At 40.9% G+C, this 26,552-nt stretch overlaps 1 protein-coding gene across 2 annotated transcripts in view; it reads right to left on the bottom strand.

Annotated features, from left to right (window-relative positions):
• The window catches only part of LOC109905334 (ecto-NOX disulfide-thiol exchanger 2-like), a 256,082-nt gene extending 229,831 nt beyond the window's left edge, over nt 1-26,251 (bottom strand). For both annotated transcript variants that reach the window (XM_020502640.2, XM_020502641.2), the window contains exon 1: nt 25,988-26,251. In XM_020502640.2, the coding sequence (XP_020358229.1) occupies nt 25,988-26,009 (22 nt within the window). In that variant the 5' untranslated portion in view covers nt 26,010-26,251. The remainder of the gene's footprint in view (nt 1-25,987) is intronic.
• Nucleotides 26,252-26,552: the final 301 nt, after the last annotated feature.

A 26,552-nucleotide genomic window follows, 5' to 3' on the forward strand; every position in this document is an offset into this window, starting at 1 on the left:
AGGATGCAGGCAGCTAGCTCTAAGTGGGTGCAGATCCAAACACTGTGGACATCTTTGTCATGCTATTTGACTAGCCCTGACAACAGATGGTAGCCTAACAGATACAATACAGAACACAAAGAATGCTGTTGGACTCAACATCACAGCCTATCAGAAAACTACTGTTAGGCTTTCTAAAGACATATCACATGTTTTAAAAGAGTACTGGGACCACAACTACAAGAGAGGTTGAACTATGATGGCATAACAACAAGAGCTGTGCTGAGAGACATGGATACAAGGTAAACAAATGTTGACATAGCAATGACAACCGTGCTGAGAGAGTTGTATACAAGGTAAACAAATGATGACATAGCAATGACAACTGTGCTGAGAGACTTGTATACAAGGTAAACAAATGATGACAGCAATGTGAACTGTGCTGAGAGACTTGTATACAAGGTAAACACATGATGACATAGCAATGACAACTGTAGTGAGAGAGTTGTATAAGGTAAACCAAGGATGACATAGCAATGACAACTGAGCCAAGAGAGTTGTGTACAAGGTGAACAAAATGCAAAGCCCTAGTCTACACAAGACCTAAACATTCAACCTTCAATCTATGTGGAGAGATTTAACCACTAACGATGATAAACATGAGAACTTCACTGGTAGTGTTATTTATCCATTGCTTTTTTTCACTCTTCCCTTCAAATCAGGGACTGATTTAGACCTGGCACACCAGGTGGGTGCCATTAATTATCAAGTAGAAACGAAAACCAGCAGGCTGCGGACCTCGTAGGGTAAGAGTTGAATACCCCTGGTATAGTAAGTATTGTGCAGAACAGATAACATCTGAACCACATACATAGAGAGATCAACGATGGCATTTTAGAACTGAATTAATGGGCTGTCCCTAATCTTAACTGTATAATATCTACATAGTGCGCAACTGACTATTAATGGTAAGAGACATGATCAGACTCTGGTTCTGAACTAGGAGTTGTGTTCAGTTCAACTCTTCCGTCAGCAATAGACCAGGGTAGTTTGTAAGTTGACCTCAACTTGATTTCACTGGTCTAAAAGAGATATGGGCAACAACAAAAAACTAAATCGGGCATCTAAATGAAAGCCACAGTGCCTTAATTTTGTTGCGTTACAGCCTGCTTTCAAAATGTATTCTTTCCCCTCATCCACCTACACAAAATATCCCATTATATCCCAATATCCCACAAGTGGAATATCCCAATATCCCACAAGTGAAAATATGTTTTTAGAAATTGTAGCAAACGTATTGAAAATGAAATACAAAAATATCTAATTGACATGAGTATTTAAACCCCTGAGTCAATACATGTTAGAATCACTTTTGGCAGCGATTACAGCTGAGAGTCTTTCTGGGTATGTCTGTAAGAGTTTTGCACACCTGGATTGTACAGTATTTGCATATTTTTTTTATTTTTTTATTCTTCAAGCTCTGTCAAGTTGGTTGTTGATCATTGCTACACAGCCCTTTTCAAGTCTTGCCATAGATTTCCAAGCCAATTTAAATCAAAACAGTAACTAGGCCACTCAGGAACGTTCAATGTCCTCTTGGTAAGCAACTCGTTGGTCTTGTGCTTTAGTTTTGCTGAAAGGTGAATTTGTCTGCCAGTGTCTGTTGGAAAGCAGACAGAACCAGGTTTTTCTCTGGGATTTTGCAGATGACAGGCATACCCACATCATTATGCAGCCACGTCCATGCTTGAAGAGTGGTACTCAGTGATTTGACCCAAACATAACGCTTTGTATTCAGGCCATAAAGTTAATTTCTTTGCTACATTTATAGCAGTTTTACTTTAGTGCCTTATTGCAAACAGGATCCATGTTTTGTAATTACTTTGTAAACATTTTTTTAAATATAATTCCACTTTGACATTATGGGGTATTGTGTGTAGGCCAGTGACACAAAATCCAATTGAATCCATTTTAAATTCAGGCTGTAACACAACAACATGTGGAAAAAGTGAATACTTTCTGAAGGCACTGTATCCCTCATCTCTTGAAATCTTACACCTGTGTTGTATCACTTCCCCATAAATGCCGCTGACCTCTCATTCTTCCATGAGAGAATAAAGTAGCTGAACAAAATGTTGGTCTGTAAAATGTGCTAAATCTGGCTGCCCAGTTATCAAACAAAAGAAGTCTGACTTTGGCTCATTAACTAAGCAGGGTGCAGTATACAGGTAGGTACAGGCCTTCCTTTGAGTTCCTGATGCCTTTAAGGCATGCAAACCGTCTGTAAATGATTTGCTGGATTTGGACTCTTTCAGGGTTCATTAAAGCCTCTTCACAGTGTGAGTCTGTAGTGGTGTGTATTTATGCCCAACATTTTGAAAAACCCTAATAAGATGCACAGCGAATACATTCTGAAGCAAACTGAAAGCTACTGGGAACCAGAGATCTGTGGTTCACTCTACTCTGAACATTCACTGAGCAGTGAGGTAAACAGAACTCTTGATGTAAATGTGTTCCATGTCTTGTGGACTTTAGCTCATGTTGATTGAAATGATTTCCCAGAGGGAAAAAAAGATGAACATTCCTTCAATGAGAGAGAGATGTCCTTCATTCAATGCCACAGTGTCCCTGTAGACTGAACATATACTGAGAGCTTCTTTGCTTCTATTCTATTAATAATGCATTCTAGTTTATGATGCATCCATCTTTTCCAGAGCCATTTTGTTTTTCATTACGTTCCTTTTTTTCCTGAGAGATTTTTCTCTCTTCTAAACCACGGGCCATAGAGATCTAGGCTCTCCATCTCGATTACTGTAGAATGATGGCTGCTTTCCAGACAAGCAATCTCTATGGACAACTCAGCTCTCTGGGCATAATCACTGAACCACACCCTCAGCTTCCTGCTCTTTCTGCCTCTCCAGGAAAATGTTCAACTTGTCAACGTGATGAGACAAGTGGTGGTCAAGAGGGTTACATCTGTGCTACGCCCCACAATATATTACCCACTACTAAAAATATAAGAAATACATGAAATATGGTATTTATTCATTCCTATAAAACAGACGGATAAAAAACTCATGCAAAATGCAACATGCAAAAATGTGACTTGGTTCCAAAAACACATTGGTAAAAAATATATACAGTTGAAGTCGGACGTTTACATACACCTTAGCCAAATTAACTTGGGTCAAACATTTCGGTGAATTTTTGCCCATTCCTCCTGACAGAGTTGCTGTAACTGAGTCAGGTTCGTAGACCTCCTTGCTCGCACAAGCTTTCTCAGTTCTGCCCACAAATATTCTATGGGATTGAGGTCAGGGCTTTGTGATGGCCACTCCAATACCTCGACTTTGTTGTCCTTAAGTAATTTTGCCAAAACTTTGGAAGTGTGCATGGGGTCATTTGCGACCAACTTCCTGACTGACATCTTGAGATGTTGCTTCAATATATCCACATAATTTTACTACCTCATGATGCCATCTATTTTGTGAAGTGCACCAGTCCCTCCTGCAGCAAAGCATGCCGACAACATGATGCTGCCACCCCCGTACTTCACGGTTGGGATGGTATTCTTCGGCTTGCAAGCCTCCCCCTTTTTCCTCCAAACATAACGATGGTCATTATGGCCAAACAGTTATATTTTTGTTTCATCAGACCTGAGGACATTTCTCCAAAAAGTAAGATCTTATCCCCATGTGCAGTTGCAAACCATAGTATGGCTTTTTTATGGCGGTTTTGGAGCAGTGGCCTCTTCCTTGCTGAGCGGTTACGTCGATATAGGACTTGTTTTACTGTGGATATAGATACTTTTGTACGTGTTTCCTCCAGCATCTTCACAAGGTCCTTTGCTGTTGTTCTGGGATTGATTTCCTCTTTCGCACCAAAGTACATTCATCTCTAGGAGACAGAACGTGTCTCCTTCCTGAGCGGTATGACGGCTGCGTGGTCCCATTGTGTTTATACTTGCGTTCTAATGTTTGTACAGATGAACATGATAGCTTCAGTCGTTTTGAAATTGCCCCCAAGGATGAACCAGACTTGTGGAGGTCTACAATATTTTTATGAGGTCTTAGATTTTCCCATGATGTCAAGCAAAGAGGCACTGCGTTTGAAGGTAGACCTTGAAATACATCCACAGGTACACTTCCAATTGACTCAAATAATGTCAATTAGCCTATCAGAAGCTTCTAAAGGCATGACATCATTTTATGGAATTTTCCAAGCTGTTTAAAGGCACAGTCAACTTAGTATATGTAAACTTCTGATCCACTGAAATTGTGATACAGTGAATTATTGTCACGCCCTGGTCTTAGTATTTTGTGTTTTCTTTATTATTTTGGTCAGGCCAGGGTGTGACATGGGTTTATTATGTGGTGTGTTTTGTCTTGGGGTTTTAGTAGGTATTGGGATTGTGGCTTAGTAGGGTTATCTAGAAAAGTCTATGGTTGCCTGAAGTGGTTCTCAATCAGAGGCAGGTGATTATCGTTGTCTCTGAATGGGAACCATTTTTAGGCAGCCATATTCTTTGAGTGTTTCGTGGGTGATTGTTCCGGTCTCTGTGTTTGCTTGCACCAGATAGGCTGTTTAGGTTTTCACGTTACGTTTGTTGTTTTTGTATTGTTTGTTTTTTCATCATTATTAAACATTACCACGCTGCATTTTGGTCCGGCTCTCCTTCGACGGAAGAAAACCGTAACAATTATAAGTGAAATAATATGTCTGTAAACAATTGTTGGAAAATTGACTTGTGTCATGCACAAAGTAGATGTCCTAACCGACTTGCCAAAACTATAGTTTGTTTCCAAGAAATGTGTGTAGTGGTTGAAAAACTAGTTTTAATGTCTTCAACCTAAGTATATGTAAACTACTGACTTCAACCGTATATATATATATATATATGTTTTTATTACTGTGCTTAGCCAGCAGATATATTTGGGTTTCTTCTTAGAGTCAGCGCCAGACACAGGCCCACTCAGAGATGTAGTGTCCTGCACGCCTCTGGAGATCCATCCTGGCATGTGCTGTGCTACTTCCAATTGTTTTTCCTGGCAGTGTTGGGAAGGGAAGAAATGCCAGATCAACAACAAAAACTCTAGTTCACTTTATCTCTGGAGAGACCACTGTGCAGAGAAGGTGATAAACAAGATCACTGCTACTGGTTCACCCAGAGAGTTCACTCCTCCTCCATCCAGAGTGTTGCAGTGAAGCTGTACAGGGGCTGCTACAATACCCTTACTAGAGCACACTACCGTTAACAGTAGGCTTTGATGGGAGTACAATTACTAAAACAGTATCGTGAACACTCGTGTTTTGTTGGGTTCCTAATGTATCATGTTTGTGTCAATGGAACACAGAGCAGATCCATCTTTCTGTGGCTGAGCCTGTCACACCTCCGCCCAGAGGGTTAAAATATCAGGCAGAGGAAAACGCTGTGACTGATGTGGAAGAGTGAAAGCCTCTTCCTGTCAATCTGAGAGTGAAAATAGAAAAGTTCCATTACATCAGAGAAGATTGAACTCCCTGGTTTAAAGTCCACCTTCCTCTATCCTCCTCAGTGAGACCATCAAGGTTATACACTTCAGAGCATGAATCCTGCCTTATTCAATGTTTTTACATTAAGATCTAGGAATAAGTCTTTCTAACCCTCCAACCGTTTCCTACAGAGACCTGAGCACAAATCCTGCATGGCTTCAAAGTGCGTGAGAACAAAGGCCTCCCTCAAATCAGGTGGTTTGAGCTCCACAGAGCCCTGGAGTTGATCCTGACGCCCCCAGGCAGCCAAGCTGCTCTCAGGGCTCTGACTGCCACACCTTCCTACACACAGAACCAAGTGCAGTCACACAAAAACCCAGTTATCTCCTGAATCAATCATCTGGAATAGCCTGGCCATACGACGGAACAATCAGGCCGACCCAAATTGGTTTTCTACCCGACACAGACATTGGAACAAAGGAAGTAAAACAACAACTATTACAGCAACTGAGATTAAGCAAGAGTGGTGAGACATTGACATTGACAGAATCTTAATTACGTTATTACAACAAAATCCATTGGCTCAACAGATGGGAAGGGTTCAATGGGGTGATATCACCACAATACTATACGGTCTGGCACCTGTCAAGTGAGACAAGAACTTGAAAAACAAATGTGTTACTGAACCCACCACACATAATTCCCATTGGGTACTTTTAAACTGTTGTGTGATGGATTGTGTTGCTATTTGAAAACTGCAGAAGTCAGACACTGGAACATGCTGTCATACACATTAATCCAGAGAATCTCAAACACGCTCAAGTTAATGTTGCATGCACAAGTACAGTGAAATGCCTTTGTTGCAAACTCAAAACCCAACAATGCAACAATAAATAACAGTCTATTACTAGAAAAAAATAGCAATAAGAATAAGAAATATGACATACACAATAAGGTAAGTAAACTCAAAACCCAACAATAAATAACAGTATTACTAGAAAAAAATAGCAATAAGAATAAGAAATATGACATACACAATAAGGTAAGTAAGTATGCATACAATATAGAGGAAATATTTAAAAACTCAGTTCCAATACCATATTTACATGTGCAGAGATATAGGTACAGTGAGGGAAACAAGTATTTGCTTCTACACTTGCTTCTACACCTCAAAGTGCTTCTACACCTGCATTGCTTGCTGTTTGGGGTTTTAGGCTGGGTTTCTGTACAGCACTTTGAGATATCAGCTGATGTACGAAGGGCTATATAAATAAATTTGATTTGATTTGATTTGATATTTGATCCCCTGCTGATGTTGTACATTTGCTCACTGACAAAGAAATTATCAGTCTATAATTTTAATGGTAGGATTATTTGAACAGTGAGAGACAGAATAACAACAAAAAAATCAAGAAAAACGCATGTCAAAAATCGTATAAATTGATTTGCATTTTAATGGAGGAAATAAGTATTTGACCCCTCTGCAAAACCCTTATTGGCAATCACAGAAGTCTGATGTTTATTGTAGTTGGCCACCAGATTTGCACACATCTCAGGAGGGATTTTGTCCCACTCCTCTTCTCCAAGTCATTAAGGTTTCGAGGCTGACGTTTGGCAACTCGTACCTTCAGCTCCCTCCACAGATTTTCTATGGGATTAAGGTTTGGAGACTGGCTAGGCCACTCCAGGACCTTAATGTGCTTCTTCTTGAGCCACTCCTTTGTTGCCTTGGCCATGTGTTTTGGGTCATTGTCATGCTGGAATACCCATACACGACCCATTTTCAGTGCCCTGGCTGAGGGAAGAGGTTCTCACCCAAGATCTGATGGTACATGGCCCTGTCCATCGTCCCTTTGATGCGGTGAAGTTGTCCTGTCCCGTAAGCAGAAAAACACCCCCAAATCATAATGTTTCCACTTCCATGTTTGATGGCGGAGATGGTGTTCATGGGGTCATAGGCAGCATTCCTCCTCCTCCAAACACGGTGATTTGAGTTGATGCCAAAGAGATCAATTTTGGTCTCATCCCACCACAACACTTTCACCCAGTTGTCCTCTGAATCATTTAGATGTTCATTGGTAAACTTCAGACGGGCATGTATGTGCTTTCTTGAGCAGGGGGACCTTGTGGGCGCTGCAGGATCCTTCACGGTCCTTCACGGCGTAGTGTGTTACCAATTGTTTTCTTGGTGACTATGGTCCCAACTGCCTTGAGATCATTGACAAGATCCTCCCGTGTAGTTTTGGGCTGATTCCTCAGATCTTGCATGAGATCTTGCATGGAGCCCCAGGCCGAGGGAGATTGACAGTTCTTTTGTGTTTCTTCCATTTGCGAATAATCGCACCAACTGTTGTCACCTTCTCACCAAGCTGCTTGGCGATTGTATTTGTAGCCCATTCCAGCCTTGTGTAGGTCTACAATCTTGTCCCTGAATCCTTGGAGAGCTCTTTGGTCTTGGCCATAGTGGAGAGTTTGGAATCTGATTGATTGATTGCTTCTGTGGACAGGTGCCTTTTATACAGGTAACAAACTGAGATTAGGAGCACTCCCTTTAAGAGTGTGCTCCTAATCTCAGCTCGTTACCTGTATAAAAGACACCTGGGAGCCAGAAATCTTTCTGATTGAGAGGGGGTCAAATACTTATTTCCCTCATTAAAATGCAAATCAATTTATAACATTTTTGACATGCGTTTTTCTGGATTTTGTTGTTATTCTGTCTCTCTATTTTCAAAAACCTAACATTAAAATTATAGACTGATAATTTCTTTGTCAGTGGGCAAACGTGCAAAATCAGCAGGGAATCAAATACTTTTTTCCCTCACTGTATATACAGTTGAAGTCGGAAGTTTACATACACCTTAGCCAAGTACATTTAAGCTCAGTTTTTCACAATTCCTGACATTTACTCCTTGTAAAAATGCCCTTTCTTAGGTCAGTTAGGATCACCACTTTATGTTAAGAATGTGAAATGTCAGAATAATAGCAGAGATAATCATTTATTTCAGCTTCACATTCCCAGTGAGTCAGAAGTTTACATAAAATCAATCAGTATTTGGTAGCATTGACTTTAAATTGTTTAACTTGGGTCAAACGTTTAAGGTAGCCTTCCACAAGCTTACCACAATAAATGGGTGATTTTTGGCCATTCCTCCTGACAGAGCTTGTGTAACTGAGTCAGGTTTGTAGGCCTCCTAGCTCGCACATGCTTTTCAGTTCTGCCCACAAATGTTCTGTAGGATTGAGGTCAGGGCTTTGTGATGGCCACTCCAATACCTTGACTTTGTTGTCCTTGGAACATTGTCCATTTGGAAGATCCATTTGCGACCAAGCTTTAACTTCCTGACGGATGTCTTGAGATGTTGCTTCAATATATCCATATAATTTTCCTTCCTCGTGAGGCCATCCCCACAACATGATGCTGCCACCCCCGTGCTTCACGGTTGGGATGGTGTTCTTCGGTTTGCAAGCCTCCCCTTTTTCCTCCAAACAGATGGTCATTATGGCCAAACAGTTCTATTTTTGTTTCATCAGACCAGAGGACATTTCTCCAAAAAGTACAATATTTGTCCCCATGTGCAGTTGCAAATCGTAGTCTGGCTTTGTTATGGCAGTTTTGGAGCAGTGGCTTCTTCCTTGGTGAGTGGCATTTACGATTATGTCAATACAGGACTCGTTTTACTGTGGATATAGATACTTTTGTACCTGTTTCCTCCAGCATCTTCACAAGGTCCGTTGCTATTGTTCTGGGATTGATATGCACTTTTTGCACCAAAGTACGTTCAACTCTAGGAGAGAACACGTCTCCTTCCTGAGCGGTATGACGGCTGCATGATTCCATGGTGTTTATACTTGCGTACAATTGTTTGTTCAGATGAACATACCTTCAGGCATTTGGAAATTGCTCCCAAGGATGAACCTTGTGAAGGACTACAATTGTTTTTCTGAGGTCTTGGCTGATTTCTTTTGATTTTCCCATGATGTCAAGCAAAGAGGCACTGAGTTTGAAGGTAGGCCTTGAAAATCACTGATGCACTTGCTAATAAACTCGCTCACCGAGTCAGCGTATACATCAATGTTTGTGTCTGAAGTTATCCGGAACATATCCCAGTCCACGTGATCGAAGCAATCTTGAAGCGTGGAATCCGATTGGTTGGACCAGCGTTGAACAGACCTGAGCACGGGCGCTTCCTGTTTTAGTTTCTGTCTATAGGCTGGGAGCAACAAAATGGAGTCATGGTGAGATTTGCCGAAAGGAGGGCGGGGGAGGGCTTTGTATGCGTCGCGGAAGTTAGAATAGCACTGATCCAGAATGCTGCCACATCGAGTCGCGCATTCAATATGTTGATCAAATTTAGGGAGCCTTGTTTCCAGATTAGCTTTGTTAAAATCCCAAGCTGCAATAAATGCAGCCTCAGGATATATGGTTTCTAGTTTACATAGAGTCCAGTGAAGTTCTTTGAGGGCTGTCGAGGTATCTGCATGGGGGGGGGGGGGGGGGGTATATATCCCGAGTGAGCTATGTTTCCGTGAAACAGAGAATGTTACAATCTCTGATATCACTCTGGAAGGCAACCCTTGCTCGAATTTTGTCTACCTTGTTGTTAACAGACTGGACATTGGCGAGTAGTATACCTCGGGAGCAGTGAGTGATGTGCCCGTCTACGGTGCCTGATCAGAAGACCGTTCCCTCTGATACTTCTGTGGCGACTTTGTTTTGGGTCGCCTACTGGGATCAGATCCATTGTCCTGGGTGGTGGTCCGAACAGGGGATCCGCTTTGGGAAAGTTGTATTACTGGTCGTAATGTTGGTAAGTTGACGTTGCTCTTATATCTAATAGTTATTCCCGGCTGTATGTAATAAGACTTAAGATTTCCTGGAGTAACAATGTAAGAATTTTAATTTTTTTTATAAAATATTGCAGTTTCCTAAAAATGCGAAGCGAGGCGACCATCTCTGTCGGCGCTATCTTGCCCATTATCCATTGTCCATTATCTGAGATGGAAGTTAGGGGAAACAGAATGAAGATTTTGATGGAGAAAGGAGGAATTGCTACCAACAATCAATTTTTAAATAACGATCACTGATTTGATGGAACACTATGATTACTAAGCAAAGCTGGGGTTCTTTCTAGAGTGGAAACCCACAAAATAGAGTTAATGGAACACCATAAAAGTTTAGTGAACTACTTACAGTGGGGCAAGACCATTAATTATACTACTACCTCTGCAACATGGTGGCAAAACTGGCAAATAGCCGGTAGCCACAAACCTGGACTGAAATATGACAAGGAATGAGATGTTCATCCAAAGCAACTCATTATGAATGAACCATAACCAGGTTAGTAGAAGTGTGCTTTACGCCCCTTCAGTAGTGTACACCCATGAATTCCCCATTCCCACACACTGCTAGAGGTATCCACAGAGAAAGAGCTTTCTTTATCTCTGACTTAGATTTAATTTCATTATGCTGCTTCTTTTCAAAGGCATGGCAACAACAAGCCCACTTACAGATGAATAGTTAGCAAACCTGAACCTCACTCTCTACTATTGAGCAAAATACACTTATTGGAGCTAATAACACTCACTCGAGTATCTGACATATTGGGCACGGCACCTGTAGCATCCGGCAGCAGTTTCAGCCTCTGTTCTTCATTTGTCACACACAGTATGTGGTCGATAAGTTATTGAACTTTACTGCAATCATAAACTTAAAGGGGAATAACGGAACAATTCAAAAATGTGTGTTTGTTCCTAAACCCCTCTGACTCGTTGGGCTGTCTGTCAAACTGCGCACCTCACTCAGGGAGCGTGAGGTAGAGCTAGAGCTACGTCACAGGGTTATACAGCCTCCCCCCATTCACTGCAGCGCTATATAGAACATTGTGTAATAACGTAAATCTACGAAAAACAAACGTCATGTCACAGTGAAAATACTCAATTGTGGAAGTCCAATGGATTGTGAGATATGGCATATACATTTTCTGTGTTAAATTTGTGTCAGGTTCACAATTTGACCTTCTGAGATCTGACAAGCAAGGAGAAAAGGAGCTGACCTAATCCCGCCTCCCCCTTTTACTTTGCAACCGCATTGGACATACTTTAACCTGCCAATCAGCATGGTCCATCTTCCTTCTCTGACTGTAGGCTACATCACTCGTAACATGATGTGATCCGACCATTATGGTAAAATATATCTAATAAAATGTGAGTGAAAGACTAGTGAGTTCTATTTTTTTTTTTTTTTTTTTTTTTTTGTACAACATAATGTCCACTTCATACGATGCCACATATGGGCTAAAAGGCAAATTTATGTAATAATTGTTGAATTACTTTGTAACTTTCCTACAGTAGCCAGTGAACATATTCTTGAAATTAATTTATGTTGCAGATATAATACTATAGATAGATGCATGCATCAGTACCTAGGCTATCGAAATGCAATTCATCTACTGAAGTGTATTCTGAACGTAACTTTTTCTCATACTTAGCGTGTTCTTTGGAGGGGTTGTATCTACATTTTAAATGTTAATTTTCATTGTTTGTCTATATGTTTAGAAATGGATAGAAGACCAATACTGGCGCATAATGCAGTCCCTGTCTATGAGGAGGAGGACGGCAGAAGAGCTGAGGGACATTGCTGCAGAAGGCATGCAGGATGAGGAGGACCATGAAGGCATTGCTTTCTTCGAGGAAGATGCCCTTGATGCTGAGCTACTCGGAGAAGACGAGAATGAAGAGAATGAGATCAAGGAGCCAGAGGAAGTTGAGGAGCCACCACCTGAGGCCTCTCAGCCAATTTCTTGAACTGGAAATGATGTGTTATTGTTATGTATTATCAGGACTTTTTTATATACAGTGCATTAGCAAAGTATTCAGACCCCTTCCCTTTTTTCGCATTTCGAACCTTATTCTAAAATAGATCAAATATATATTTTTCATCAATCTACATACAATACCCCTTAATGACTAAACAAGAACAATTTTTTTGCAATTTTTTATAATTCATTATAAATAAAAACAGAAAGACCCTTTGCTATGAGACTTGAAAATTAAACTCAGGTGCATCCTGTTTCCACTGATCGTCCTTGAGATGTTTCTTCAACTGGATTGGAGTACACCTGTCGTAAATTCAATTGGATGGACATGCTTTGGAAAGGCACATACATATCTATAGATATAAATTCTCACAGTTGACATGGCATGTCAGAGCAAAAACCAAGTCATGACGTCGAAGGAATTGTTCGTAGAGCTTCGAGATAGGATTGTGTTTGATCTGGGGAAGGGTACCAAAAAATGTCTGCAGCATTGAAGGTCCCCAAGAACACAGTGGCCTTCATCATTCTTAAATGGAAGAAGTTTGGAACCAACAAGACACTTCCTAGAGCTAACCGCCTGACCAAACTGAGCAATCTGGGGAGACGGACCATCTCTGCAGCACTCCACCAACGAGGCCTTTATGGTAGAGTGGCCAGACGGAAGCCACTCCTCAGTAAATGGCACATGACAGCCCGCTTGGAGTTTGCCAAAGGGCACCTAAAGAATACTCAGCACATGAGAAACAAGATTCTCTGGTCTGATTAAACCAAGATTGGATATTTTTCAGCAGCAGGGACTGGGAGACTACTCGGGATTGAGGGAAACATGAATGGAGCAAAGTACAGAGAGATCCTTGATGAAAGCCTGCTCCAGAGTGCTCAGGATCTCAGACTGGGGCGAAGGTTTGCCTTCCAACAGGACAACAACCCGAAGCACACAGCCAAGGCAATGCAAGAGTGGCTCTGAATGTCCTTGAATGGCCCAGCCAGAGCCCGGACTTCAAGCCGATCAAACATCTCTGGAGAAACCTGAAAATAACTATGCAGCAACGCTCCACATCCAACCTGACAGAGATTGAGAGGATCTGCAGAGAAGAATGGGAGAAACTCCCAAAATACTGGTGTACCAAGCTTGTAGTATCCTACCCAAGAAGACTCGAGGCTGTAATCACTGCCAAAGGTGCTTCAACAAAGTACTGAGGAAAGGGTCTGAATAATTATGTAAATGTGATATCAGTTTTTTATTTTTAATACATTTTTAAAAAAGGTCAAAAACATTTTTATTTGTAATTGTGAGGTATTGTGTGTAGATTGAGGGGAAAAAACAATTGAATCCATTTTAGAATGGCTGTAATGTAAAAACTATTTTTTTTAAAATCATATACTAACAATTATAATTTTTTTCTCATCTTGTCTCCAAGTCTTTCTGTTTGTGCTCCACGTCCCCGTAAGCGTAAACGTTCTGTTTTGCCCAAGAACTTGGCAGTGCATGTCAGGCCGTTCGGTCGCCCGCACAGGAAAGACTAAGGGAGACAAACTTCTTCTTTTTGTTTTTCATGCAGGCATTGGTGGTAGAGGTTTGTCATTTCACAAACAGTCAGGGTCAGGGTCTTGTTTTGGAGTGCCCGTCGTATGGTGATTCCAGTTACACCTACAGTATCCTACTGGTATCTTGGACTGCTCATTTACATGGGATTTACCGAACTGCCTGACCTCCATCGATACTGGAGTACAAAGTCTCTTCAGGGTTCTTGTGCATTCATATCATGTAATCGCTTCAAAGCTCTGTTGGCTGCTTGATACATTGTGGATCCTGCAGACAGGTTTAGAAAACTGCTGTACTTACTGGACCACCTGAAATAGACTTGTAAAAAGCTGTATAAGCCAAACCACAACATAGCCATAGACGAGTGTAGGGCTGTCCCTGACAAAAAAAAATCCCTGACTAAATCGATTGGTCATAATTTTTAAATATGTATTTGTCCATGTATAAACACACCCTATGTGTTTCAATAGAATCAACTATATGCATTGAACTTGTCTGATGCTTTAAGCTCACGGCTTCATGCCTCAAGAGGGGTGCCAGAAATCTAGATAACCAGAAGAAAAAAAACTTAACCTGACCCAACTATTCTCCTCCCGCTTTCACAGATTCTGCCATTAATCTCGTGAAGTTTCCGGCAATAGGCTACACGAGGACTTGGCAACCTTTCTCACGTGGAATGCCAATGTATCTTACCATTTCTAATCAATCTGCGTGCCAGTTATGGTTTTCATATACAAGTTTTCGTGAAACAGTTTCATTTAATTTATAATAACGTCTTCATATCTCAAAATCATTGTCATGTGGTTAATCAAAATTCTATCCAAATCTAAATGAAAATGGTACAAAATTAAAAAGTAACTTCAATTGCCATTGCCAACTATGTAAAAATAGCCTACATATAAAGCCAACAAATAGAAACATTGCAGCCTGCAGGTAGAAAATATCCTGATAAAAATAACACATTGCCTGTCTGCAACAGACTTCGAACATTATATCAACTATTAATTAACTTGGGTCTGGCCTGAAGCTTGCCCTAGCGAACTTGCAACATTGTATAAAATATTCTGGACCCTCAGAGTTTCCCGTGCCAGTGAGACAAACACAGCTGTAGGCTATTTGCACAAGGGATAAGACACAGAGCTTGACTTGGGCAGGAGCTCACCGGAGCTGAGTACCGGCACCTCAAATTTACTACTGCTTGAGCTCCTGTTCCTCTTATAGAATATCAGCTCAAAAGTATTGTAAATAAATATAAACAGTACCTGCACCCAAAATGAGTACCGGAACCTATTTCAGTCAAAGTCTAGCACTGATAAGAAGCCTATTTTATGACGTTTCCACTGGAAGAGAGCATGACATTTTTCCCTTTCACTCTGAGTGGTTATCGAAAGGGAGAGAGCTGGAAAGATTTTAAAAAATACATTGAGGAACTATTGTAATTCTCAATGGATGTAAAAACAGACTTGAAGACTTGCTTGCTGTTTGAGGTCAAGAAAACATTATTTTGAGAATCTCCACAGGGCATTAGTGGTGGTGTATTAAATCAATCATAAATACTATCAGACACCCAAATTAACACATGTATATGCATACATTTGTGTACAATCCAGGTAGCTTATAGGCCAACTTCTATGCGTGCGTGTCCTTACTCAACATTGACAGGAGCGCTCAAAACAAAAGATAATGACTAAACAGAACTTGTAAATGGAATGAAATGAACCAAAACTTGTTTCTCAGAAGTGTAGCATAGGCTGTGCACTCTGCAAACAATGTGACCACTCCGACAATGAAAACAGGAAGACTGGAATAATAATATTGAACGCAAGAAATGACTGTAACCAAAGTAACAAACATGTAGATAAGAAATTGTAAGAATTAATGGTAAATGTATTACTGGTGATATATGGAATGGGGAATTGATATACACTAACAATCAAAGGCAAATAGTAAACACAAGAATGCGCTGGGAAAGAGCGCATTCTGGAAAGAGAAGTGCATTGTGCATCTGGGTGCATGGTAAATCCCGACCTCTGCATTGGCCATGCAGCATTTAAGGTTATATGGCCTCACCAGAAGTCAGGGCATTCATACTTCTTGCGCTTCAAGGAGCAATGCAGAGTTGATGTCAAGGAAGCGAGTTTGTGTTTATACAGATTGTACCACCCTCACCTACCGTCAACCAATCATGTCAATGTGGAGCTATACAGACCCTCCGCATTGTTACAAAATTTGGGAGATGCATGGCAATGCAGTAACAGAGCTCAATTTGGCCTCAGCATGCCTCCGATCACCTTTTGGTGTAATCCACAGTATGAATATACATAACATTTGATTGGATATACATGTATATATATATATATATATATATATATATATATACAGTTGAAGTTGGAAGTTTACATACACTTAGGTTGGAGTCAGCAAAACTCGTTTTTCAACCACTTCACAAATGTCTTGTTAACAAACTAGTTTTGGCAAGTCGGTTAGGACATCTACTTTGTGCATGACACAAGTAATTATTCCACTTATCATTCACTGAATCACAATTCCAGTGGGTCAGAAGTTTACATACACTAAGTTCCAGAAAATGTCATGGCTTCAGAATCTTCTGATAGGCTAATTGACATCCTTTGAGTCAACTGGAGGTGTAGCTGTGGATGTGTGAGTTTGAAGGCCTACCTTCAAACTCAGTGCCTCTTTGCTTGACATCATTGGAAAATCAAAAGAAATCAGCCAAGACTTCAGAAAAAACATGTAGACCTCCACAAGTCTGGTTCATCCTTGGGAGCAATTTCCAAACGCCTGAAGGTACCATGTTCATCTGTACAAACATTAGAACGCAAGTATAAATATCATGGGACCACGCAGCCGTCATACCGCTCAGGAAGGAGACGCGCTCTGTCTCCTAGAGATGAATTTACTTTGGTGCGAGAAGTGCAAATCAATCCCAGAACAACAGCAAAGGACCTTGTGAAGATGCTGGAGGAAACAGGTACAAAAGTATCTGTATCCACAGTTAAAACGAGTCCTATATCGACATAACCTGAAAGGCCGCTCAGCAAGGAAGACGCCACTGCTCCAAAACCACTATAAAAAAGTCAGAATACGGTGTGCAACTGCACATGTGGACAAAGATCGTACTTTTTGGAGAAAAATAGAACTGTTTGGCTATAATGACCATCGTTATGTTTGGAGGAAAAAGGGAGAGGCTTGCATGCCAAAGGACACCATCCCAACCGTGAAGCACGGGGGTGGAAGCATCATGTGTGGAGGTGCTTTGGTGCAGGAGGGACTGGTGCACTTCACAAAATAGATGGCATCATGAGGAATGATAATTATATGGATATCATGAAGCAACATCTCAAGACATCAGTCGGGAAGTTAAATCTTGGTCGCAAATGGGTCTTCCAAATTTTCCAAGGACAACAAAGTCAAGGTATTGGAGTGGCCATCACAAAGCCCTGACCTCAAGCTTATAGAACATTTGTGGGCAGAACTAAAAAACTGTTCGCGAGCAAGGAGGCCTACAAACCTGACTCAGTTACACCAGCTCTGTCAGGAAGAATGGACAAAAATTTACCCAATTTATTGTGGGAAGCTAGTGGAAGGCTACCCAAAACGTTTGACCCAAGTTAAACTATTTAAAGGCAATGCTACCAAATCCTAATTGAGTGTATGTAAACTTCTGACCCACTGGGAATGTGATGAAAGAAATAAAAGCTTATATAAATCATTCTCTCTACTATTATTCTGATATTTCACATTCTTAACATAAAGTGGTGATCCTAACTGACCTAAAACAGGGAATTTTTACTCTGATTAAATGTCAGGAATTGTGAAAAACTGAGCTTAAATGTATTGGGCTAAGGTGTATGTAAACTTCCGACTTCACCTATATATATATACCTGTAAAGTTTGATTTGACATATATTATATATGATGTGAATTATGTTTTTATATACAGTGCCTTGCGAAAGTATTCGGCCCCCTTAAACTTTGCGACCTTTTGCCACATTTCAGGCTTCAAACATAAAGATATAAAACAACAAGTGGGACACAATCATGAAGTGGAACGACATTTATTGGATATTTCAAACTTTTTTAACAAATCAAAAACTGAAAAATTGGGCTTGCAAAATTATTCAGCCCCCTTAAGTTAATACTTTGTAGCGCCACCTTTTGCTGCGATTACAGCTGTAAGTCACTTGGGGTATGTCTCTATCAGTTTTGCACATCGAGAGACTGAAATTTTTTCCCATTCCTCCTTGCAAAACAGCTCGAGCTCAGTGAGGTTGGATGGAGAGCATTTGTGAACAGCAGTTTTCAGTTCTTTCCACAGATTCTCGATTGGATTCAGGTCTGGACTTTGACTTGGCCATTCTAACACCTGGATATGTTTATTTTTGAACCATTCCATTGTAGATTTTGCTTTATGTTTTGGATCATTGTCTTGTTGGAAGACAAATCTCCGTCCCAGTCTCAGGTCTTTTGCAGACTCCATCAGGTTTTCTTCCAGAATGGTCCTGTATTTGGCTCCATCCATCTTCCCATCAATTTTAACCATCTTCCCTGTCCCTGCTGAAGAAAAGCAGGCCCAAACCATGATGCTGCCACCACCATGTTTGACAGTGGGGATGGTGTGTTCAGGGTGATGAGCTGTGTTGCTTTTACGCCAAACATAACGTTTTGCATTGTTGCCAAAAAGTTCAAGCACCTTCTTCCACATGTTTGGTGTGTCTCCCAGGTGGCTTGTGGCAAACTTTAAATGACACTTTTTATGCATATCTTTAAGAAATGGCTTTCTTCTTGCCACTCTTCCATAAAGGCCAGATTTGTGCAATATATGACTGATTGTTGTCCTATGGACAGAGTATCCCACCTCAGCTGTAGATCTCTGCAGTTCATCCAGAGTGATCATGGGCCTCTTGGCTGCATCTCTGATCAGTCTTCTCCTTGTATGAGCTGAAAGTTTAGAGGGACGGCCAGGTCTTGGTAGATTTGCAGTGGTCTGATACTCCTTCCATTTCAATATTATCGCTTGCACAGTGCTTCTTGGGATGTTTAAAGCTTGGGAAATCTGTTTGTATCCAAATCCGGCTTTAAACTTCTTCACAACAGTATCTCGCACCTGCCTGGTGTGTTCCTTGTTCTTCATGATGCTCTCTGCGCTTTTAACGGACCTCTGAGACTATCACAGTGCAGGTGCATTTATACGGAGACTTGATTACACACAGGTGGATTGTATTTATCATCATTAGTCATTTAGGTCAACATTGGATCATTCAGAGATCCTCACTGAACTTCTGGAGAGAGTTTGCTGCACTGAAAGTAAAGGGGCTGAATAATTTTGCACGCCCAATTTTTCAGTTTTTGATTTGTTAAAAACGTTTGAAATATCCAATAAATGTCGTTCCACTTCATGATTGTGTCCCACTTGTTGTTGATTCTTCACCAAAAAAATACAGTTTTATATCTTTATGTTTGAAGCCTGAAATGTGGCAAAAGGTCGCAAAGTTCAAGGGGGCCGAATACTTTCGCAAGGCACTGTAGCTGGTGATATTTAATTCACTTAGCTAACTTCATATTAGCTAGCTATCTTGATGTATTTATCACAGTAAAAAAAAAAATCAAATGCATTTGTAGGTAGCTAGCTAATAGCCATGGAGGAGGGTGAAAGGATAGCAGCCAACTGTCAAAGTGAGGGAGTAGGCTATCCTGGATAGGGCAGGTACTTGTGTAGTTCCTGTCCCTAGAAGTGAGGACGGAGATAATAGTAACTTATTATATTCAGTGCGGTGTAATTTGACTATAATGAAGTCTGCTTCTTGTGAGGTTTTCTGACCTCACATACAGAGAGAGCCTGTCTGCAGATTAAGAGGTCCCAATGAAGAGCAGTGGTTCTCAGTCCTGGTCCTGGGGACTCAAAGGGGTGCACATTTTTGTTTTTGCCTTAGCACTACACAGCTGATTCAAATGATCAACTCATCATCAAGCTTCGAGTGGTATTTATGTATTCATTTGTGACGCTATCCTTGATACCCTTGTGACGCTATCCTTGATGTGTGCCCATCCATCTATCAATCCAATGTTATCATGATTTGTTATCAGGGATATTATACTTTAGTAATCCACAATGACCTGGTGATGTAAAAGTCTAATTCAGGTGTGTGACGGCTACCTGTGTCCTGCATAACTTCATGAGGATGGACACGAGGACAGGAGGGGATCTCCAACTCGCCACTGTGTGCCATAGAAGAAGTCTGCTGCTCTGCATGATGATTCAAGGATGGGGTCCAACAATGCAGTAAGAGAGGCAATCCGTATGCGGGAGATCTTCACCTCCTACTTCTTTGAATAGGGTGCTGTTCCCTGGCAACACCATAGACTACACTATACACAACCAAAGGCTATTTTAAGAGCCATTCACATTGCAATAAGAGTATTCTTCCATTTACTTAGCTATATCAACTGCAGTTATTCAATTCCCATTTCATCTCTCTTTGATTTCTACTTCTCAGGTGAGGGTGCTGTTTAGGTGTGATGTCTGTACAAAAACAAAACAGGCTCTTTTAAGAGTCACCCATGTTGAAAACATGTACAACAATTAGACACCCTATAACCCACACCTACACACTCGTGTATCAATCTGTCCTCATGTCTGGGGCGGCAGGGTAGCCTAGTGGTTAGAGCGGTGGACTAGCAACTGAAAGGTTGCAAGTTCAAATCCCTGAGACTGACGAGATACAAATCTGTCATTCTGCCCCTGAACAAGGCAGTTAACCCAATGTTCCTAGGCTGTCAACCAGCCTGGTGTAATCCACGATTACAAAAGACATATGGGTGGGGTTGACATGTCAGTTGATCAACTCCCACAATTTTTTGCAGAAGACCTAGAAGTGGTGGAAAACACTTTCTTTCCACTGTGTTGACATTGCAGTTGTCAACAGTTACCTTTTGTTCCAGGAATTTAATTACCTAATGAGGCAAGTCAGTAATGAACCAATTATTATTTAGAATGAGGGCCAACACCGGATGACACTGGGCCACCTTTTGGGACTCCCAATCACACCCAGTTGTGATAAAGCCTGGATGCGAACTAGGCTGTCTGTAGCACTGAGACAAAGTGCCTTAGACCACAGCGCCACTCTGGAGCCCAGCTGTTTCTCAGCTTTTAAAATGTGTATAATGTTTTCATATGAGATTTGACACCAGCAAATGTTTCTCCTTTATGCACACCGTGGTCATGGTCCAGTAAAAAATGTAACATTCCGCCAGGCAGGAAAGGTTTTTGAGGTTGAGATTGGCTCACTGCCAACAATGCAGACTCTGATAGATGGTGAGCCAGTGGCGACGACTGATCGATATAAATATCTTGGCACTGAGTTTTTTGGACAATGTGTGTGTTATCTGTACAAAGGGAAATCAGCGCTTGTTCTTGCTGAGGAAACTCTGCGGTTTAAGGGTGGACATTGAATCCATTTTAACATTCAGTGTTTTGGAAATCTAAACTTAAAGAGTAAGAACAGACTGAGTAACATTGTGAAACAAATTAGCAGGATCATTGGTATGAACTTAAATGACCTTTCTCACCTGTATCAGACACAAGTCATATGTATGTAAAAGCGCAATCCATTCTGAGGGAATGTGGCGGACATTACATTTTGTCAGCCGGTTATTGTCATTCTCACGGTAATTGACCCTATATTAACATAAACATGTTAGCTTCTACAGGCCTCCATGCATAGGCTAAAAGCCTCTGGTGTGCGCCTTTGGAATATCTACATTTTAAAAAGTCTAATAAATCCATTACATCCCATTAAATCCATTATTTTAGGCAGGTCAAAAGAAACATTAAGAAAATGTATTTCATAAGAACTGAATATGAGACGGCCTACTGTATATTATCTGGCTATGCGCCATGCCTTAGGCTGTAGGTTAGTTCATTTAGCAGACAAGATATGCTAATAAATTAATTTTATTGTATATGATTTTAGAGTAAGAATATAATTGTACCTAGCTGAATAAAATAGAAAGCATCTTTTTCCTACTCTGGAGCGAGTCCGCAAATGAAGTGACTATGTTGAGCGTCAAAGTGATCATTGGAATTATTTGGCAAATTTAGTTGTGAATGATACAAACCTTAGAATATCTTAGAAATCAAACCATTCTGCATGATGTGACTATAGGTTATTTGAAAGTCAAAAAAAGCTTGCACTCTGTTCCTTGCCTCAAGCTACACACGCTGTACTCTTATCACGTTATCATATTTAAACACATCAGACTATTCTCAAATTAATTTCGTCTTCAATAAAATGTAAAATATGTTTCGATGTATAATGTCCCATTATGAAATGGGCAGGAACAGGACTGGGGAAAAAATACATACAGTTTAAGTCGGAAGTTTACATACACTTAAGTTGGAGTCATTAAAACAGTTTTTTCAACCACTCCACAAATGTCTTGTTAACAAACTATAGTTTTGACAAGTCGGTTAGGACATCTAGTTTGTGCATGACACAAGTGATACTTCTGACTTCAACTGTATCATCCGTTTATGCACTCGAATAGCGAACGGAGGCCGCTTTCCCGCAGTTTGTTCTTAAATCATGCATGGTTGGCTACTCCGGCTTTATAGCAGAGCAGATGACAAATGAATATAGTAGCAGCTGGGATCCTCTTCTTTTTAGTTGCAACAATCAAAACCTAAGCTTTCACACCGGATTGCATATAAAAATGTCTGGGCTTATAAGAGCACTTGTTTCACTTCACGCATCAACCACTGTTTGAGGAGCATTTCAGCCTCTCACTCCTCAACAGGTGACCTTCCACCCAAACTCTGTATGCCATGGGCTCTCCAACCCTGCAGTGCTTCATTTGAGAAACTAAGTGTAATCTGTTAGGAAACATTGATAGTAACATGTTTACACAAAAAAAACATATTTAGTTAAACTGTTGTCAGTCCCTATCTCTTCGCACTTGAGAAAGGAATGAAGGAGAGAGACGAGATGGAAATGCACATTGGTGAGATATTTTGTAGCTAAAAGTGACGCCCCATAGGCCTATTTAATAATTATGAAAATATATCAATAAAAACTGTAAGCCGCCCTGAACAATCAATGAACCAACAGCATCACCTAGGCCTATACGTTCACTCCCAGATTAATGTATAATATATTTGGAGTGTAACAGATAGTTTACGGCGAAATGATTATTTTAATTGAGTTTTTTTTGGCTTTGAAACAATATCCACAATGACCATGTTTTCCACTCAATTTCAACCAAATCCTTGAATGGGGAATCTGCTTCAGAGTGCAAAAGACCTTAGACTGGGGCAAAGATTCAGCCAAAGCAAGGCTGGAAAATCTTCAGAACAAGAATGTGAAAGTCCTCTAGTGGTTGGGCCACCTCTAGTGATCCAGACTTGAATCCCATTGAAAATCTGTGTAAAGACTGAAAGGAAGAATGGGAGAAAATCCCCAAATCCAGATGTACAAAGCTGATACTGATATCCCCAAGATGACTCAAAGCATTAAGCAAATGTGGCCATTTAAATGACAATCTTTACCCAAAATTCTTTCAACATCACAGCCCTGGTTCTGAGTTACCTTTCTAGTGAATAGGCTCTGTTAGAGTTTACATTTCTTCCAATTAGGGTTGGGCGATGTCAACCTTTCTCCTATCGAGATAAAGTACCGATGAAGCACTATACGATAGCACAAAAAATAGAAAATAAAAGACTGCTAAAAAGGACCACTAGCTAGAGCTTGAATGCTACGGGAAGGATAAGAGTAATCCTGACAAAATACATTTGAGCCAAATATTTTTTTGTAGCATATTCCTCTCTGTTAGAGGTGAGGCATGAAATAGGTGTGTGTGTGTCGACTCGGAAGTGACAGTTAATACGCAAAAAAATATTATTTCTCTCAAATTTTGTGCCCAAATTAGTTTACATTCCTGTTAGTGAGAATTTCTCCTTTGCCAGATTTCTCCTTCATCCATCTGACAGGTGTGGCATATCAAGAAGACCGATTAAACAGCATGATCATTGCACAGGTGCACCTTGTGCTGGGGACAATAAAAGGCACTCTAAAAAGGCACAACACAATGCCACAGATGTCTCAAGTTTTGAGGGAGCATGCAACTGGCATGCTGATGGCAGGAATGTCCACCAGAGCTGTTGATAGAGAATTGTATGTTCATTTCTGAGGAGAAACTGAGGAGTATTTCGGTCTGTAATAAAGCCCTTTAGTTGGGAAAAACTCATTCTGATTGGCTGGGCCTGGCTCCCCAGTGGGTGTGCCCCTGCCCAGTCATGTGAAATCTATAGATTAGGGCATAATGAATTTATTTCAATTGACTGATTTTCTTGTGTGAACTGTAACTCAGTAAAATCTTGAAATTGTTGCATGTAGGAGCTTATATTTCTGTTCAGTATATCATGTGAGGAGGTCAAAATAATGAAAAACTATTTACCAAATCTATTAATTTTAAAATAATGGGGGTCGCCAGTTGCCTAGGCAGGGATTCCAGGGCAAGGAATTGTCCCCTGCAATAGCTGAAAAATAGTATGGCACAGAGCAACAAAATATTGCTTATTTCATGTTAAGCCAATGACTTGGGGGGGGGGTAAACCTCATACCTAATGCACAGTATACATTCCCCTACAGAAAATACATAGCTGTGTTGCCTTTTCATAATTCATACTGTAGGCTTAACACTCATCTCTGATTTGGGGGCAAATTCTCCATGGTCAAAAATAACAGACACTAAAAAGATGAGAGCAAGGCCTCCCAAGTGGCGCAGCGGTCTAAGGCACTGCATCGCAGTGTTAGCTGTGCCACTAGAGATCCTGGTTCGAGTCTAGGCTCTGTTGCATCCGGCACCTGAGCAGAAGACCCATTGGGCGGTGCACAATTGGCCCAGCGTTGTCCAGGTTCGGGGAGGGTTTATTCGGCGGGGATGTTCTTGTCCCATCGCGCTCTAGCATTTCCTGGGGTGTGTGTATGCCGTTTCCTCCAACACATTGGTGCAGCTGGCTTTCGGGTTAAGCAGGCAGTGCGACTCGGCTGATTGTGTTTCAGAGGGCTCATGGTTCTTTTTCAGAGGGCGCACGGTTCTCGACCTTTGCCTCTCCGGAGTCCATATGGTAGATGCAATGATGGGACAAGACTGTAACTACCGATTGGAAACCACAAAACTGGGGAGAAAAAGTGGTTTTTAAAAAAATCACAAAAAAAGATGAGCAGCAGAGTCAGAGTGCAGGAGTAAAGCAGATTAACCAGGTTCATTTGAAGTCTCAATATCCTGCCGGTAATGTGACTCTGAGAAAATGTCAATTTACTCAGAGCCATTATGTATCACAGATACATTTGTGAATAAATGAGAAGAAGATCTGAAAGGCCAGACTGCAAAGATACTCACACACGATGTGAGCCAATGTCCTTCATGAAAGCCCTACACCCCATATCTGAGAACAGGGGAACATTCTATTTTTTTCTGACAGATCAGATGAAATAGCTACCAAATTGGATTTCATGACGAAAATGTCATAATAGCATGCACAATGTAGTTGATTCGACTACATTGTGCGCAATGGCATCAATATTCTCCAAATATCACATTTTTAGTTAGCTACTGGTGACATTATTTACAAGATTTAAAAAGCACCCATGGTCATTAACTAATGAAACAAGAAAACAGTATTAGGCAAAACAATAACGGAACCGAGCAGATAAAGGTATTATATTTCATTAGTTCCAAAGATAATAAGGCGTTTGGGAGGACGCTTGTCAACTGTACTCAAATGCATTGTAAAACATGTGCTACATGATATCAATAGTCATTGTACAATAATGGTTACACCATTCAATCTACATACATTTGTGAATAAAATACAAGTGACGCGGACACATCTGCTTGGTCACTGTCGGTCACTGTCGTTGAGATTTTCACATGTTGTTTCTGTCAGTAATATACTGTACCTGCTGTAATCAAGTCGTCCTCGAAATGAGTATAAAACAACGTGCATTCATTCATTCTTATTGAGAATATAGCCATAAATACAGAAAGTCGTAAAACGCTCCAGACATAGCCTAGTACTTAACGGTGAGAGCAGAGCAGACAAGAGGTAGCTTAATGTAATACTGTAACAAAATCAATACAAGTTAGACCTTACCTCTATACTGCAAGAGAAACATTGTCCACAGTCCCGTACAGCAGAGGATGGTGAGCGCTCGTCGCCTACAGTACGCGAATGTAAAGAATACAAATCCGTTGGATTGAGAGAAAGGTAATTTGTTCTTCAGTCTGCTCGGTTGGGCAGACTGGGTTGCGGTGCGAGAATGAAGGAGGGTCTTGCAGCTGGAGGAGCCTCGCGCTCACATGAACTACATGCCCGAATACATGTAGCCGATGTTTACAAGTGAAGAAAGCATAGCCTGCCAGTCGTCGCGACGTGCAAGGGAGTAAGTAGTACTCAGAGTTGCAACGGAATTCAGTGATTTGCTCAAGAATGTGTCAGTCCCGATTACCCACAGCTGACAAACTACTGTACACTTTGTCGTGTCTGCAAACCAGTGAAAGGGACTATGCAGGGCCACTGAATAATCATCATAGGTTCTGATATGGATAGGTTTTGTTGTTGGATCCTAATCCTAATCCTTTTACATTGTAAAAATGTATATTTGCAAATGGATCCATTTTCATTATGGTGTAGGTGTGCGTGCGAGTGTTGTGATCAG

This window comes from Oncorhynchus kisutch, linkage group LG15 (assembly GCF_002021735.2).
Source record: "Oncorhynchus kisutch isolate 150728-3 linkage group LG15, Okis_V2, whole genome shotgun sequence".
Classification (NCBI taxonomy): Eukaryota; Metazoa; Chordata; class Actinopteri; order Salmoniformes; family Salmonidae; genus Oncorhynchus; species Oncorhynchus kisutch.